The following is a 15,311-nucleotide window of genomic DNA, read 5'->3' as shown; positions in this document are numbered from 1 at the left end:
CAGGTTCTGGTAAAATAGGTAACTACCCGAGTTCGAGAGGGAACAAGCATTGATCGGGCGCCTGATGTCACAGAGCAGCTGAGATCTGCAGCCAGGTCCGCTACGATACTCAAACCCGGAGGCCCCGCGTTGCTTCAGCTCTCATCTCGCAGCAAATGTCTTTCCACAACAGCCTGCTTTGGTCTCCCTGAAATCCGGAACACAAAACAAAAGAAAGAAAAAAGCAAGGTCTGCCGGAATATTGAAGGGACACCCGGGTCTGGCCGGGCTGTTGTGTTGCGTCGCCGGCAGGGACCTGGAAACTGTGTTCGCCGCTGCGAAAGCAAAGGATCTGGTGTGAGACATGCATGCGGCAATACTTACGTATTTGACGAGGGAAGCTTGGAAGAGTCAAGGAAATAGTTAGGTAGGTAATTATGTGCGTGGAATCCACCGGGCTCTTTTTGATGGATAAACGGCGATGACACAGCAATGGATTTCGGGTGCCGTCGCATTGGTGGGGCTTTTCCATGACGGCGAGAAAGGAACGGAATAGGCAGCCATGTTGATGGAGGCTTAGGGTTCACCAACAAGTCGAGATGCAGTCGCGAGTTTGGTTCTGATGAGGCACAGTCACCGAGATATCGGGCATCTCGGGGATGACTGAAGTATCGTTGTTGGAGCGGTCATGTATGTCAGGTGTGTACAATACAAGAACGAGATGTCGGACTGGTTCGGGGAATCCCTCCATTCTGGATTCCCCCCGCCCCATCCTCCCGACCCTCCATCTCGATTGGGATATTTTGCTGACCAAAGAGGCGAGAGGCGTCACAGTATAGGGCAATAATACCGGGCTGTTGCCATACCCCCTCCACAAGATACAAGATGCTTCATGGTTCTCTGGTTATTAGGTCAAGAATCCTCAAGAATCCTCAATTATGTTAATCCCTCTTTGACGGGATGTTCTGAGTCTTTGTTCCTGAATCTCGGGTTTCCCGCCTGCTCAATCAATGCTTCGAGTCAAAAATAGTGCCGGGCTGAAAATCTCGTTCCTTTTTACGAGGTCAGGTCTTGACCCCCAAATTCTGTCTTTCACTGTAACAATACGTACTGTCTAGACGGACAGACGAGGTCTCGGAGCTTCCATCCTCTCGCCACCAAATTCCGCCGCTCTACTACTTCGTACGCATACGGAGGTAGGTTTCGGTGGAAGAAAACATGTCGAGCACTCTCGACCTAGTTCTAAGCACCTGGATAACACAGTAGGTACGTCCCGGCCCCGACCAGGTTGGAGATGCCAGACGCATGCTGCCGTGTCACGTCATCCTTGAGCCCAACCCGGTCAACGGCCCTTTTTGCGAGTCTCGGGTATGAGCTCGGCGTCCGCCGCCCTCTCGCCCGGTAGTATAAGGCCATTTCCCCTGCGCCGCATATGTGCTAACGAGGTAGCCGCCCTGCTCTGGGTTGCGCTGCTGCGATTTCGGTGCCGCAGAACGAGGGAGCCAACAGTGTCAAGGACTTTCCGGTGGGGAGTCATAGACACTATGCAATAGAGATTGTTGACGCCTGACTTTGTATATGGAGCGTAGAGACGAAGGTTTAGGCCTCCAAAGATTTCTGAGCCCTCTGCGCATTCTTAATCTGAGTTGCAGTGTTACACGGAATCTGACGATGTGGGACACACAGCAAAGGGTGGTGGTTCCTTTCGTCAAACGGAACCTAGTTTACCTTACCTCAGGCACCTTAGGCCATGACTCGCAGCTGTGCCCATGTAATTGTTCGCTGCTCACCACAGTATGAGTACGCAACCAGGCTGCCCACGCATGTCATCATCACCGTGCCTGACGTCCTTGACATGGTGGGCTCCGATGAAAAAATACACTGGCATTTTCGTGGGGGTTAGTGAGCACTCTTTGTCAGCACACCAAGAGAAAGAGCGGGCACTGTGTGTGACCAGTCCCCCGCAAAGTTTGGGCTCCGCCAACTTTACTCCGTAGAGATCTGACGATCTACACAGCGCCCATTTATGCCAGAGAGGTATTTACTCCGTAAGCTTGGGCATCACGAATGTCGCATCTCTGTGGAAAATGAAAGGGAAGTCGGGTAACAAGCGAGACGAGAGATCGACAGTCAAAAGGAGGGGAGGTGTTTTGTCAGGAGCCTCGCGAAGATCCCGCCTTGACTGACCCGGCGATCTGGAACCGGTGCCGGAGGCTGCCAACCCGCCGCCCGCCCGTGGATGTCCGCCACCAGTCCTTCAAAAACGTGGGATGACGGAAAGATGAAGACCATGAGAACCATGACTAAAATGGAGCGTCTCTTTAGTCCTAGTAGTCAGTGGACTAGGAGTACTTCCAAACCCCACATCTCTGCTCATCATCGTCTTCGTCATCGTACGCGGATGGTGCAACAACACGCATGGGTTAATCGGCCTTTTGGCTGGCATTTTCATATCTCTCTTTGCGCGTGTGTGCTGAACCGCCCGGGACCGCCGAGACTTGCCGAGATGTGCGTTCGAGATGGTGGGTGGGATCGGCTTGGCATCGAAGAAGAAAAGAAGCAACCCAACCCAACCGGACATGCAAGAAAAACCTCGACGGGACCGTGGGAAAAAACACAACAGTGTCAAGCAAGTGTCAAGCAAAGAGAGGAGGATACAATTTCTCAGCCCAGAGATGCCATCAACACGTGTGCACCTGGAACCGCCCCATTTTGAGGATAGCCATCGGCTTTTCACAGAAACGTTGTTGATGTTTTGGGACTACCGAGAGGCTGAGCTTGTGGCTGACGGATTGGCCGTTGTTGTTGTTCCTGTTGTTGTTCGGCTCTCCACTGCGTTGGGTTGGTGACGGAAGGTGGACCATTTCAGTCCAAGGAACGAGCCACTTCGACTTCCTTTCGTGGGTTGCTGCAGGCAAGTGGAGTTGCTGCTTCTTTTTGAGATCCATCCTCCAGCAGGGCCAGGGGAAGGCGCCATCAAGATCTTTGTTGAGCGCAGTTTCCAGATTGTGCAAAAGAGAAGTGAAATCCCTGAAGGGAGGAAGGGACAAATGAAGGTTGAGGGAATCAATTTTTCCAATCAGGTAGGGAGAAGAATCGACCTTCACACAATCCAAATTCTTTGGCCTTCATTTTCGAGGATCGTCCTCAACCATTCAACACGGCGAACGAGGCATCCATTCTGATGATCTGAGTTCCATCCACTTGAAGGGAGCCAAGGCCCCACAATTCGCAGGCGAAGCTCATCTCCACTGCAAGCGATGGCGGGTTCGGGGAACGACGGCCAGGCCCTTCGCCTGTGTTTGGCTTTCCGGTGGCCTGGGCGCCTTTGCCGCCACGGTGCAAGGAGTTGCGTCTGACAAAGCAGGCATTGGCTGTCCCACTGTGCAAAGCCGTCAAGATGAGAGAACAAACAAACAAAATCATTGAGTCCCTCGAATAACGAGCGCAATATGGCTGACGCTCCAGTTAGTTACAGGACTCCCGTCTGGCGTCTGCCTTTGTCCTCAACCACACACCATTGGGCATCCCTGACCACCCGCCATCCACATCCATCCCATGACCTCCCGTCTTGCTGCTGCCGCGGCCCGGGCGAGACGAGAAGAAAGTATGCAAGGATGCTCCCGGGTCGTAACGCATCGTATCGTAACGAACCGTACCCGTAATCCGTCCTGTCACGGATCGATGTCCGCCCAGCGTCAGGGGTGCCCGTTTGGGTGTGGAGGGAAGGCCAGAAGACGGGCCGCCCTGCTTGTCTGGGGCGTCGCCGACTGTCTTTTCGCTGGATTGGAAGCTGCCCTGTCCAGCCTCGTCTCGTCTGTCGCCTCTTCTTCCACTTCGTCTCCGTTGAGACTTCGCTCTTCCTCGGTCGACCCAGAGCCAGGGCAGCCAGGTCCTGAAGGGCTCTGTACGGTGTATGGAGGTGGGAAACCAAAGAGCCGCTTCGGCGCCCCAGTCCTTTCTGGAAGAAACCCAGACAGAAAGCATAGGCCAGCCCGGTGATGGAGTGCTGTAACACAGTGTAACTTACTCCCGTAACGCCATGCCAAGGGACCCGTGTTGTGGGGACCACCCGCTGTCGCTTCTGGGCGTGGCCCCCCGGTCGTGGAGCAGTTGCAGCGGTGCAGCAGCCCACTCACGCTCTCTCCCGCTCCGCCCTGGCCTGTCCGCTGGTCCCCCGTCCAGTCCCATCCACTCAGGTCCCATCCGTTGCTTCGGTTGCTTAGGTCAGGTCGTCACTCGTTCGCCCTCGGCCGTGCCTCTCGTTCTCCTCCGTCCCTCTCTTTGCCAACCCTCTTTACACTCGCTTTGCCGTTGCCTCCAACACCTCACGTTGGCGTCGTCGAGTCCTAGGGGAGTCCATCCATCTTGTTCTCCTGTCACTGGAGACATCTCCCCTGTTGTCCTTCACCTCCAGGCTCGATCCATCCCCAAGGCGCCACCATACTCTTCCTCCACTACCTACGCCCTGCCTCTCGTTAGCCATTCTTGCTTGACCTCCGACTTTCCGATCCCTGGGCCAACGACCTAGCTCTTCGCTCCTCCGTCCCATACCCGTTACCTCCCTGACCGCTCGAACATACTCCAAGTCGACCGGACGTCACCCCCCGAACCGTCGTCACCAGAACCTGGCTTGGCACTCTGTCCTCCCACATCTCAAACCTGTCCTACCCACGAGGTGCTGGCGATCAGGTGCATGGGCTCTGCGAAACGGCCTCGGCCCTGTGAACCTCGTCTGATACTCAGATCCGGTCTCCACATCCTCAATCAACATCCGAATATCTGCCCAAGTGACCTGGACAGGTCAGCAAGACGTCCGAGTTTGGTCCATCACAAAGATCGGACCGCATGCTTGACGGAGTCGCGGCTTCCTGGTCTCCTTGTTGAGTCGTTGTTCACATGCTGCCTGGTTGGCAATTGCAAACATCTACCACGTCACCTCTGTGAGGGCCTCGTCTGAGCTTCTGGGAGGCCAGACGTGCTTTTCCCCTTCTCCTTTTCGAAACAACTCTAGATATCCTACACGGACAAGTTCAACATTCGTCGGCCATCTGCTTCTCCCCCCGAACCGAGACCTTCAAAACGAACGCTCCTCCTGACGATACGCATGACATACTTGCAATAAAACAAATCCACCAACGAGGCGGTGACCCGAAGGCAAAAGAGGAGGACCTTGACGGAAGGCGTGAATACGCCGGGGAAGACATAGTGAGGCCCGCAAGGGGAAGGAGGGGAATCGAAAGAAGTCGGCAAGATGGTGCTCAATATTCCAGACAATGGGCTGCTCCTCGAGAGCTCGCCCGAGATTGCCGCTGGGCTTCCTGCTCAGGCCTTCGCCATCACCCTGAGCCAGAGCGTCATTGAGGACATGATTGCCTGTGTCCAAAATGGCGGAGACATTCAATTGGCGCTGGGGGCCAATCCGGTATGTGGTGTTTTTGTTAATGCTGGTTGTTTTGTGGCTGCTGTTGGTATTGGTGTGCCTGAGGTTGTGGTGTTGGGTTTGGGACTTATTGTGTGTGCGCTGTTGTTGCTATTCAACGGGGAAACAATAAGAGCTCGCAGTTCTATTGTGAAGCACACGACAACACTTATTTCGCACAGACTTCTGACTTTCTCAACAGAAATTCTTGTTTGACGACCACGAGATCAGGATACCAAAAAATTCGGATCCCTCAGGCTACGATCTTTTTTTCACCAACTCCGACAACCCCTCCAGCCTGAGCAGGTTACCAGCGCCAACAATGTCAGTTTTTGATCACGTTTTTAAGCACAAGCCGAAGGCGAAAGCCACGAAGCCCGCGGCGGCGAAGGGGGCGGCGGCCACCAAGAAGGCCTCACCTACCAAGCCAGCCGCGGCGGCGCCTCGTCCCGGTTCTTCCTCCGGGAAGGACTCGGACCTGAAGGGCCGGGACGAAGCCACGGCCCAGCTCGAGAGGACCTTCGCCAACCTGGCGGCGGAGAAGAAGGGGAATTCGTATGATTTTCGGACCGGGAAAAGTTGGGAAGAAGATGTTGCTAACCTCGATACCAGTGCTGTGATCGTCGGCGGTTTTCCAAGCTCCAAGGGCAGCAAACTGGGCGCCAACAACCGGCTGCTCAATGCCGCCCAGGCCGGCCCGTCGAATCGCTCGCTTCCCCCGAGTCCCGCCCTCAGCGGCATCGGCTCTCCGTCCCTGGCCGTTTCGGGCGGCAGTTCGGCACAAGAGCGGTTGAAGCAAATACGCTTCCCCATCATCCACGAGCTGGCGGTGGAAGACATGACCCGCGACGACCTCTTCGCCAAGTGGAACGAGGGCACCGAGGACGAGTTCAACACGGCCCTCAACAAGGTAGCCGAGCTCGACAAGGGGACCGGAAAGTGGTCCCTCAAGAAGCAGTACTGGAAGGAGCTGGACGCCTTCGAGTACCCTTACGCACGCGACGAGGACCGCCAGACCGCCATCGACAAGGCCATTAAGGAATACGACAAAATGCGCATCAGCGCGTCGGATCCCTTGTGGCAGAAATTGCTGCCCAAGTCGGACCGCGGCAAGGGCATCTGCCTGAGCAAGCTCCAGGCCGTGTTGGGCAAGGGTCTCTCGGCGCAGGTGCCGCGAGCGCGGCCCGACGCCGCAAGCATCAGCGGAGGCGACTCCGAGAAGGAGGACCCCCTGGCGAAAAAGGCGAAGGGCGGCGAGGCCATGTCGAGGTCCTCTTCTCAAGCATCGACCGGCAAGAAGAAGTTGTCGGCGTCAGAAGCCCAGCAGAAGCGGCTTTTGTCTACGGGGAAGAAGAAGTCACTCGGTATATCTGCGACCTCCACTCCTGCAACGACGACCAAGTCCGCGCCCAAGACTACCAAGGCCACGGGCAAGAGCTCCGCCAAGGGTGGCAGGGTGCTCTCGAAGGAGATCATCTCGGATTCGGGTTCCAGCGAGGACGAGCCGCTCGCCAGCTCGCTGCCCAAGGCCAGCGAGGGGTTGAAGGCCGCCCCGCGCCCCGCCGAGAAGGTTGCCCGGCCCGCCGCCGAAAAGTCGAAGGAGTCTCCGGCTCCCACCGCCAAGCCGAAGCCCACGACGACAACAGCGACAGCGGCGAAGCAGGCACCTGCGCGCGAGAAGGAGAAGGAGAAGGATACGATCCGGGCCCAAGTCATGGCCAAACCGCCGACGACCGTCTCCTCCTCCTCCAACAAGCTCGCCGCCAGCAAGCGGCCCCGCGATGCCGACGACGACGACAGCTCCAGCTCTGGCACCCCGCTCAGCAAGCGGGTCAAGGCCGCCTCCAAAGCTCCTGCGTCGTCTTCTGCTCCCGCAGCACCAGCGACCTCGATCAGCAAACCCCGGACCATGTCGGATGCCAGCCAGCACGGCCGGCCTTCGACCAGCTCCCTTTCCGCCAGCGGCAGCAACGCCAAGACGACCACGACGAAGAACACGTCCCCCGTCAAATCCTCCCCGCTGGCGGCATCCCCGCCCACCAACGCCTCCTCGCAATCCGACGACCGTCCGCGCGCACCAGGCCGCGCTCCGCCGTCACGCGAGAAGGACACCGACATCCGCGACCGCGACCGCGACCGCGACAACCGCCCCCGCGACGCCACAGCGCGCAGCAGCTCGGCAAGCAGCACCAGCTCCACGGACCGCAGCAGCGTGGCTGGGCTGGGTCTCAGCACGAGCAGCGCGCGCAAGCGTCTTCCCGCTGACGCCGGCTTGTCTTCTTCGGGCTCCTCGAACGGCGGCCCGGCGAAGAAGAAGCTGCGCCCGTCGCAGGAGACGATCGAGATGGCGGCGCGGTTCAAGCAGTATTATGCGCGGTATCTACAGCTGCACGCGGATGTTTCGGCGCAGGCAGCTCGGGGCGAAAGGGAGGACCCGGAGAAGCTGATGGATTTGCTGGATATGCACGAGCGGTTGAGCAAGATGAAGATGGAGATTTACAAGGCGGTGGAGACTTGTTGAGGACCTGACCTGCCTCTTGGAATCGCGGCGCTCTAGTGGGTTTCATAATGATGGGGTTTATGATTCGGACAGGGAGTTACCGTTGATTCATTTGGTCCTTGGTGTTTACGGGGATGGATTTCTTTTGGTGCTTTTTCGGTTCGAGGTCTCGACGGAACGAAAAGGGGTCTTTCACAAACTCATGGAACGGAACGCGTCGACGATCTGATCACGGCCGTCATTTCTCACATGGATTATACCTACGGTTCATTTGCATTGCATTTGGCGCCCTGGGCGGGCATGGGGATGGAGATTGGGGATATGGATGAACTTGAGGAATCTCAATACCTGAGTTTTTAGGTGGCTTTGATTTCTTGTTTTCTTGTTTTCTGTGGCATCACTCATTCGAAGTTTGAGGTTCATCATGGGAGGGGTCAATACCTACTGTTACTCCTACCACTACTCCTACTGAGTACTCCGGCTGCCAACTAGTGAGGCAGACAGACAGAGGACATATTGGCACACAGGGCCAGCAGCAGATATCTGGACAGATAAACAGACAGACAGAGGAAAAAGAGAACATTGAAATGGTGCGGTTTTGGATTTTCGCCTCTGTGCTTTTTTTGTGATTTGAGGGTTTGGCGGACTAGTTGGAAGTCGAGTTCTTGCGGGGGACAGCAGAAGCACATGTGCAAAGGAAGAAATGGAAATGTCAACCTGGGTGGAACGAAATGTTTCAGGGCACCGCGATATATGTGCAGCACCATCCTTGTTTCTGTAATGGCTTTTGAAATATTTAAAAGTCTGTTCGTGAGGAGTGTAAAACATCCAGCATCATCATCAATGCTTTACCTATGACATGGAACCTCCAACACTGTCGCAACCAACCGGCCCGAACGCTCCGGTGTTGGTGTTGCCCAATTCCGCTCGCCCCAGACATCCAATTCCACAAGGCAAGATGGCCGAGCGGTCTAAGGCGCCACGTTAAGGTCCACCCTTAATCTCAACCTTCCCAGGTTCCGTGGTCCGAAAGGGCGTGGGTTCGAATCCCACTCTTGTCATCAACTTTTGCTTCTCGATTGTTTTTTTTTTTCACTTTGCACATATATTTTTATTTTTATTTATTTTTTTTGTATCTAATTGTTTTTTATTTTGCCATGGCAAATGGTTATAAAACGGTGGCTGCTGTAAACGGGTCGTTGGACTATCATTAGTGTACTCCGTACAATTTAAAAACGGTGTGTAGTCCAGCATTTGAAGACTCATCTCCAAAGAGATCACGGAGGCTGAATGATGACGACTCCAAAACCGGAAACAGAGGAGAGACCCTTAATACAACATGGCCCTTCCTGACAACAGCATGTGCAACTCCTAGGCCCTCAGGACGATGACAGGAGAAAAATGGGGAGAATGTATGCACTTAGTACTCGGACAATCCAAGTTGAACCTTCATATCTGCCCTAACCCGATTGAAGTATGAATATACCCAGGTACACCAGCCCGCTCCCACGCTCTCTGCCCGCTCGCGCGCCGATTTGTCCCCTTCTACATACCCACCTATCCAACCCGTCCAAACACATCCAGATGAGATGAATACTCAGAGAAATCGAGAACATCAAACAAACGACAACCTGTAACTCCAAACAAACAAACCAACAACAGTAGTACCCAAACACACCTCACGCTATAATCCCAACCCTCTCTTCCCCTTCCCAACAAACACCTGTGACACATCTAGGGACGAACGCATGTAACTAACCAACTAAATACACCACACACATCATCAGCACCAGAAAACACCACATCATGCCTTGCCTGGACCAACCATGTTGATAAGCTCAAAACAAATATGCCAGCCAACCCTCTCTCCCAATGGCAAACCAAACACCAGACAAATACACAGGCCAACCCCAAACTCCAGCACACTTCTTTCTCCCCGAACCACTCTAACACTACCACCACCAACAACCAACCCAGCAAACACCGCCTCCACTCTCTGTCCTCCGAGCCGGAAACCCCCAAACCAATCAATCCCATCCCATCCCATCTCATACCAGTCTCCCCATTCTCCAGCTATCAAGCAAACCACACAGACCTTCTCACACGGCATTGCCCCCCCGCTCCGGCGTTTTCCACACCCCAACCTAACCTAACCCATCATACCACTCATCACCCAGGTAGGTTACTTACCGAGGCAAGTCGGTAGGTAGGTAGGTATGCCAATCAACCAACAAACCAACCAATTAATATCAACGAGAGAAAAGAAGACACTCAAAAGAAAGAGGAACGCACGCGTGGCTTTTCTTTTTGTTGAAAAAGTAAAGGACGCAGTAGTAATAGCCAACAGGGTATCTAACATAACAGAAGCAAGCCAAAATACAAACAAGAAACCACCGGATTTGTGACGACAGGAAAATATGAGGAGGAGGGGTTCTGGAGTGGACAAGATTGTGGGAGTGGTTGTGTGACGTGTCATGGGGCAGGGGTTGGGTCATTCAATCAGAGCCATGCGAGTCGTGAGGTAAGGGGGTAGGGATGGGAGTAGTGAACACTCGGGGCAGGGTGGTGAGGAAGAAGTCCCAGACTCTCGAAGATGCAAGCAAAAACCAGCCAGCTAGCGCCCAATGTATTAACAATAAAACGGCCGATAGATCCGTAACTAGCGGACAAGGTTAGGTATCCAAGTTTGTAGAAAAAAAGATTGAGGCCTCGACAACCTGACGTTATCCAAAAAATCCCAAAGGCAACCATGGCTAGACAGCGATGGTCATGTTCTTCCGGGGCTCGGCGTCCTCTGGGAAGAACCCAAACACCAGCTTGAACAGGTCTCGGAGGAAGCCATATTGGGAGGTCCGCATCGTCATCCAGCTTATGCTCTTTGCGATCTCGACGGCGGAATAGCGCTTCCCGCGAGGGGGGAAGTTGGTAGTGGAGCGGAAGGTGTTATCGTTCAGGACGAGGTTCTTGTAGCTCTGGAGCAGGGCCGCGTGTTGGGGAAGGGAGCCGAAGGTGCCGGTTGGGAGGTTCTTTACGAAATTCTGCAGCGACGCAGCGGTGCCGGTGCCGTTTGCGACAGCGGCATCACGAGTAAAGCCGCTGTTTATGGCTGCTTTGAGTATGAGCGCTTTGATGCGCGTAATGTTGGCATCTTCGACCGTTGTTGCTGTCGTGGCTGTGCTCGACGTGTGCTGGCTGCTTTGCGTGTAACTCGACAAGTTTGAGGCATTGCTCGACCAGCGGCCGCCACGGTCGCTTCGCGAATCCGAAGTTCCGAGGACCAGAATGTTGGGCATCTGCGGACTGGCATCTGGGGACATGGGCGTGTCTTCGAACTCAGTCACTGGCGTCTCGGGCACGATGGGGTGTTGTCGAGGCCGCTCGATATCCGTGAGGCTGCGTAGGCTTTCACGCTTCGAGTGGACCGAGGCCCGGCTGCCGGCGTTGGAGCGGGAGACGTCGGACTGGTGGCTGCTGACGCTGTATGACGAGTTGGATGCGAAGAAGTTGACCTGGTTCGGCCGTGGGGTGCCCCGGTCAGGCCGAATCTGTGTCCAGCCCTCGCGGAAGATATCGCAGAGTTCCCAGCAGGCTTGTACCGCGGAGCCCAACAATTCCTCATCCGGTGGCTTGCCTTCCCGCTTATTCTGCCGAAGGCTGAAGAGCATTTCAGCCAGCGACCAGCAGGCACGCAGGAGGTTGTCCGTCTCCTCGGCCAGCTCGCTGCGCTGCTTCATGAGCCGATGGCACAAGGTGATGTAGAAGTCGAGAGTCCGCTCCCTGAACGCCTCAGGGAGCGACCGGCTATCTTGGGCGCTGTAAAGGCTGTAATATCAACAGGTTAGCCAACTGGTCAACAAATATAGGACCGGGAAGGGGTGAGCACGTACTGATTGTTCAGCTCAAAGCTGACCCTCAGGATGGAATCCGCCGTCTCATCCTTCCGCTGGCGCACGTCGAACAAGGATTGACAGAAGTCTCGGCACAGATCAAGGTTGGTTCGCACGCCGTACGACTCGGAGATGTCATCGCGACTCTGGTAGAGGCGCTTGCAGAGCTTCCAGCAAGCCTTCCAAGCCCTCTCATGGGCGTCCGGCGTGCCAGAGCTGTTGAAAACCCGCTCGCGGTGGATAGAACTTAGATTCGCAAGCGTGTTGCACAACGTCCAGCACTCCTCCAGAGCGGCCTTGAGGGCCTTGACCTCGCTATCCTTATTCATGGTGGCATCTGGGAAGTCATCGGTATCATCAAACTCGTCGTCGTCGGCATCGACTTCGCGAGTCTCTGGAATGACTGTGACGCGTCGGTCAGATGACGACGGGCCCCATGAGTGACGCCCCTGAGCGGGCTTACGTTCAAGACTGGAGCCTGTACTGGACCGCATTCTCGCGGAATCAGCCGACAGCATATCCTCCAACTTTTGCGCCTGGGGCGTGGGCGCATCCAGGCCGAACGTGACAGGCTTCACCCTGGTGTTGACGGGCGGGGGTTGTTGAGCTGGCGGGGTCTGGCGTGGATCAGAGGGGGTCCGCTGGTGGGATCGTCCGGACGGCGAGGCACGTCTCACGACGGTCGAAGATTCGCTCGGCGGAGGGCTACTGGCAGCGGTGCTGTCCGCGCTGGCACCGTTGGGTGAGGTGGTCTTGGACGGCGCATCGCTCGGCTGTGGTTGTGGGTGCTAGGTCAGAGTCACCGAAGGCGCCTAGCAGTCAATAAGGCATACATACCCAGTTCCGGAAGTCGGGAGGCGCATGGATGACCGAGACGACTTCTTCGCCGGTTCGCCGGAGGTGGTCCGGGATATTGGTCTTGAGCATAATCAGCTGCGGCATCGGTCAGCGTTGTCCCTGGCAAATGGATAGATGCCTGCGCTCCGGTCGGTCGCGACATACTGAGTGGCGAGAGTTGCCGTTTTCCTCGGCGGCTGCGTTCTCGGCCGCCTCATCCTCGATCTCGGTCGTCTCGGTGCCATTCGAAGTCACGGGCGACGGGCCGACGATATCACTAAGAGGACTCATGAGCTGGGCAGAGCCGGGCCGAGTGAACGAGTTGGGCCGCAGGGACTCGGATCCCGAAGACGAGCTGTTAAAGTGAAGAGTCAACGTCAGAACCCGGCAGCTCGCAACAGCAGCATTGGCATGGGGTCATTCATACGCGACATATTGGGACGACACGGCGGAGGAATCTGCGCTGACAGAGGCGGACATGTCGTGGGTCATGTATCGCGAAACGATGCTTCCTGTCGATGATCTCAAGGGAGCCTCAAGAGCCATGGCGCCCAATCTCGAACGGGCAGTGCAGCGTGCTGTAGCCGGTTGCCGGACGACAGGTTACGAGCCGGGCTTTGGATCCCGGCGCCGGCGTAGAAACGAGATGTGGTGCCCCCAAGCGCACAAGGGTCTATCCGTCAAGGTGCAAAGCACGATCGTCGTCGAAAGACAGAGAGAATAGAAACGCGCTGACCTGCAGCAGCACGACGGTTGGCCCCCCGCGACTCAAGGAGCGGGGTGTGTAAGGCAGACAAAAGAGGTTGAGAGGTATATATGGCGGCCGTCCAGGTCCGGAGAGCTTGCCGTCTTTCCTCGGGACTGCGGGGAACAAAGGCAGGCTGTCCAGCAGATAACTTGAGCTTGGCGCGTACGTGGTTTGAAGGAGACAGAGCTCGTCAGACGTTGTAACAAGCCCGCTGCCCAGGTTGCGAGAGCACTGCCCTGCCGCACAGCACTGCTACGGGCAGATTCGTGTGAGTGAGACAAGACGAGACGGAGACGGGAGGTGTGAGGTGTATGAGTATGAGCCTGAGAAGGTGGTGGTGGCAGCTGGGTTTATTCGGCGCGGGCCTGGCAGCAGGCCGGGTGCCGGGAATGGTGGAGCCTGCGGTAGCGCGAACCGTTGGTTGGTGAGGTGGTAGCACTAGGGACCGGGCGGGAGGGAGACCAGGAGGGGGACCAGGAGGGAGACCACCAGGGCTGACTGAGGGGGAGTGGGCAGCCTTGGTATACCTAATCCGTATGTAGACTCTTTGGACTTGGCTTTGGCGAGGTGTGTGAGGATGGATGAGGTGATGGTTGTGGATGGAGGAGGGATGCACAAGGCGGAGGAAGTGGATGGGAGATGGACGGGAAATGGACGGGAGATGGATGGAAGCCAAAATGGAAGATGGAGCCCTCGGCGGCTGGCGGGAAAGAAGGCCACGCTTTCAACCGTGCCAGGGTTCCAGCTTCCAAGACCGAGTTGTGGGTTGTGATGGGTTTTTCTCACTTCGAGAGACTCTTGCCCAACAGGGAAGAGCCGCCATTATTCGCACAGAATCGCACCTGCTCCCTACCAACAACACAACAACACTTAACTACCAACGGACAGGCTGCAGCTGTCGCTTCCATGCCAGTTGCAGCACCCCGACGGCGCGGGGAACTACGAGGGAGGGGAGGAATCTCTGGACCCTGCTTCCGTTTTCCCGTGCCATCCCTCGGGTCGCTCAGCCCACTTCACCTGTGTTGCCCACTTGCACGGCATTGTGCTTTTTCATCCTTCATCCTTCCTTATTTTCCTCCAACTCGGCCAACTTTCCTGGTTGTTTGTCAGCCTGACAGCCGACCTTGAGTCTGGTACAGTGGTCCAGACCCAGGCCCGGCACCGTTCCCATTGCGTCCCGAAGTGTGTCCGAATAGAGAACATGAATTGCCATTCCTCGCTTCCCTTCTGCTGTGCGACCCGTCTCCCTCGCGTGGCGCCCGGCCTAGCCTTGTCCCAGCTGCTCCGAGTTGTCTGTTGTCGCGCATGGCGGCCCGGAATCAAAGCTGTCTACTACTACACACTCACCACACACAAACGGGACGCGTAAAGGAGGACAAGGGCAGCATGCAAAGGTGGGAGGAGACGTGCTGCAATCGCCGATTTCCCATCCCGCACATCCAGGCAGGGGTGCCGACCAGTCAGAGGCCGTCGCGGAACCCCTCTTCTGCCGACGCGCTGCATGCCATGACACTGGGCGCTTAACGACCGCCTCTGGCTCGCGCGGCCAAGCACGACGTTTGGAAGAGCTTGGGAGCAAACGTCGAGCTCTCATCCCGTCAGCCAACCAATGGGCAGTCAGGCCGGACTTCGACCCAGCTCGCTGGGCGATTTTCTGCACCGGCCGATCATGTTTCTTGGGGCCCTGTCCAATGTGCCGCGCCCTGTTGGGTCTGGTAGCACGGACTCAGAGCCACACGTGGACGGCGGGCACCGTTGGCTTGGTTGGTGGCATGAACCCCCGCCGACTCCGATGAACACAACCTCGAGGGCACAGATGAGAATGGCATTGCTGACGGACAAGTTGACTGACTTGGGAGCAGCAGATAAGAACAGACCCGACCCAGAGCATAACTCGGCAAACTCGGCTGCCAACCAAGCCCGTTTCAAGAGTGTAAA

General features: G+C 56.2%; 5 protein-coding genes and 1 non-coding gene across 6 annotated transcripts; 4 read left to right on the top strand and 2 right to left on the bottom strand.

Moving 5' to 3' along the window:
* Positions 1-3,126: 3,126 nt before the first annotated feature.
* On the bottom strand, positions 3,127-3,618 carry VTJ04DRAFT_1553 (uncharacterized protein; the record flags this gene model as incomplete). Its single annotated transcript, XM_069359253.1, has 2 exons — positions 3,127-3,361; positions 3,515-3,618. 2 exons carry the CDS (start codon positions 3,616-3,618, stop codon positions 3,127-3,129), a joined length of 339 nt encoding a protein of 112 aa, XP_069224161.1.
* A 403-nt stretch (positions 3,619-4,021) lies between these two features.
* Positions 4,022-5,104, top strand: VTJ04DRAFT_1552 (uncharacterized protein; the record flags this gene model as incomplete). The annotated part of the gene is made up of 3 exons (XM_069359252.1): positions 4,022-4,456; positions 4,511-4,933; positions 4,994-5,104. The coding sequence occupies 3 exons, from the start codon at positions 4,022-4,024 to the stop codon at positions 5,102-5,104; spliced, it is 969 nt and encodes a 322-aa protein (XP_069224160.1).
* Positions 5,105-5,233: 129 nt separating this feature from the next.
* On the top strand, positions 5,234-7,922 carry VTJ04DRAFT_1551 (uncharacterized protein; the record flags this gene model as incomplete). Its single annotated transcript, XM_069359251.1, has 3 exons — positions 5,234-5,404; positions 5,604-5,956; positions 6,014-7,922. 3 exons carry the CDS (start codon positions 5,234-5,236, stop codon positions 7,920-7,922), a joined length of 2,433 nt encoding a protein of 810 aa, XP_069224159.1.
* Positions 7,923-8,853: 931 nt separating this feature from the next.
* On the top strand, positions 8,854-8,962 carry VTJ04DRAFT_t18. Its single transcript has one exon. It is a non-coding gene; the product is annotated as a tRNA-Leu (tRNA).
* A 788-nt stretch (positions 8,963-9,750) lies between these two features.
* On the top strand, positions 9,751-10,577 carry VTJ04DRAFT_1550 (uncharacterized protein; the record flags this gene model as incomplete). Its single annotated transcript, XM_069359250.1, has 3 exons — positions 9,751-10,103; positions 10,266-10,422; positions 10,485-10,577. 3 exons carry the CDS (start codon positions 9,751-9,753, stop codon positions 10,575-10,577), a joined length of 603 nt encoding a protein of 200 aa, XP_069224158.1.
* A 77-nt stretch (positions 10,578-10,654) lies between these two features.
* VTJ04DRAFT_1549 (uncharacterized protein) lies at positions 10,655-13,171 on the bottom strand (the record flags this gene model as incomplete). Its single annotated transcript, XM_069359248.1, has 6 exons — positions 10,655-11,723; positions 11,789-12,191; positions 12,252-12,561; positions 12,626-12,721; positions 12,791-12,980; positions 13,053-13,171. 6 exons carry the CDS (start codon positions 13,169-13,171, stop codon positions 10,655-10,657), a joined length of 2,187 nt encoding a protein of 728 aa, XP_069224157.1.
* Positions 13,172-15,311: the final 2,140 nt, after the last annotated feature.

This window comes from Mycothermus thermophilus (assembly GCF_041956435.1).
Source record: "Mycothermus thermophilus strain CBS 625.91 unplaced genomic scaffold VTJ04scaffold_1, whole genome shotgun sequence".
NCBI classification, from domain to species: Eukaryota; Fungi; Ascomycota; class Sordariomycetes; order Sordariales; family Chaetomiaceae; genus Mycothermus; species Mycothermus thermophilus.
This window is presented reverse-complemented; position numbering and strand designations above follow the sequence as displayed.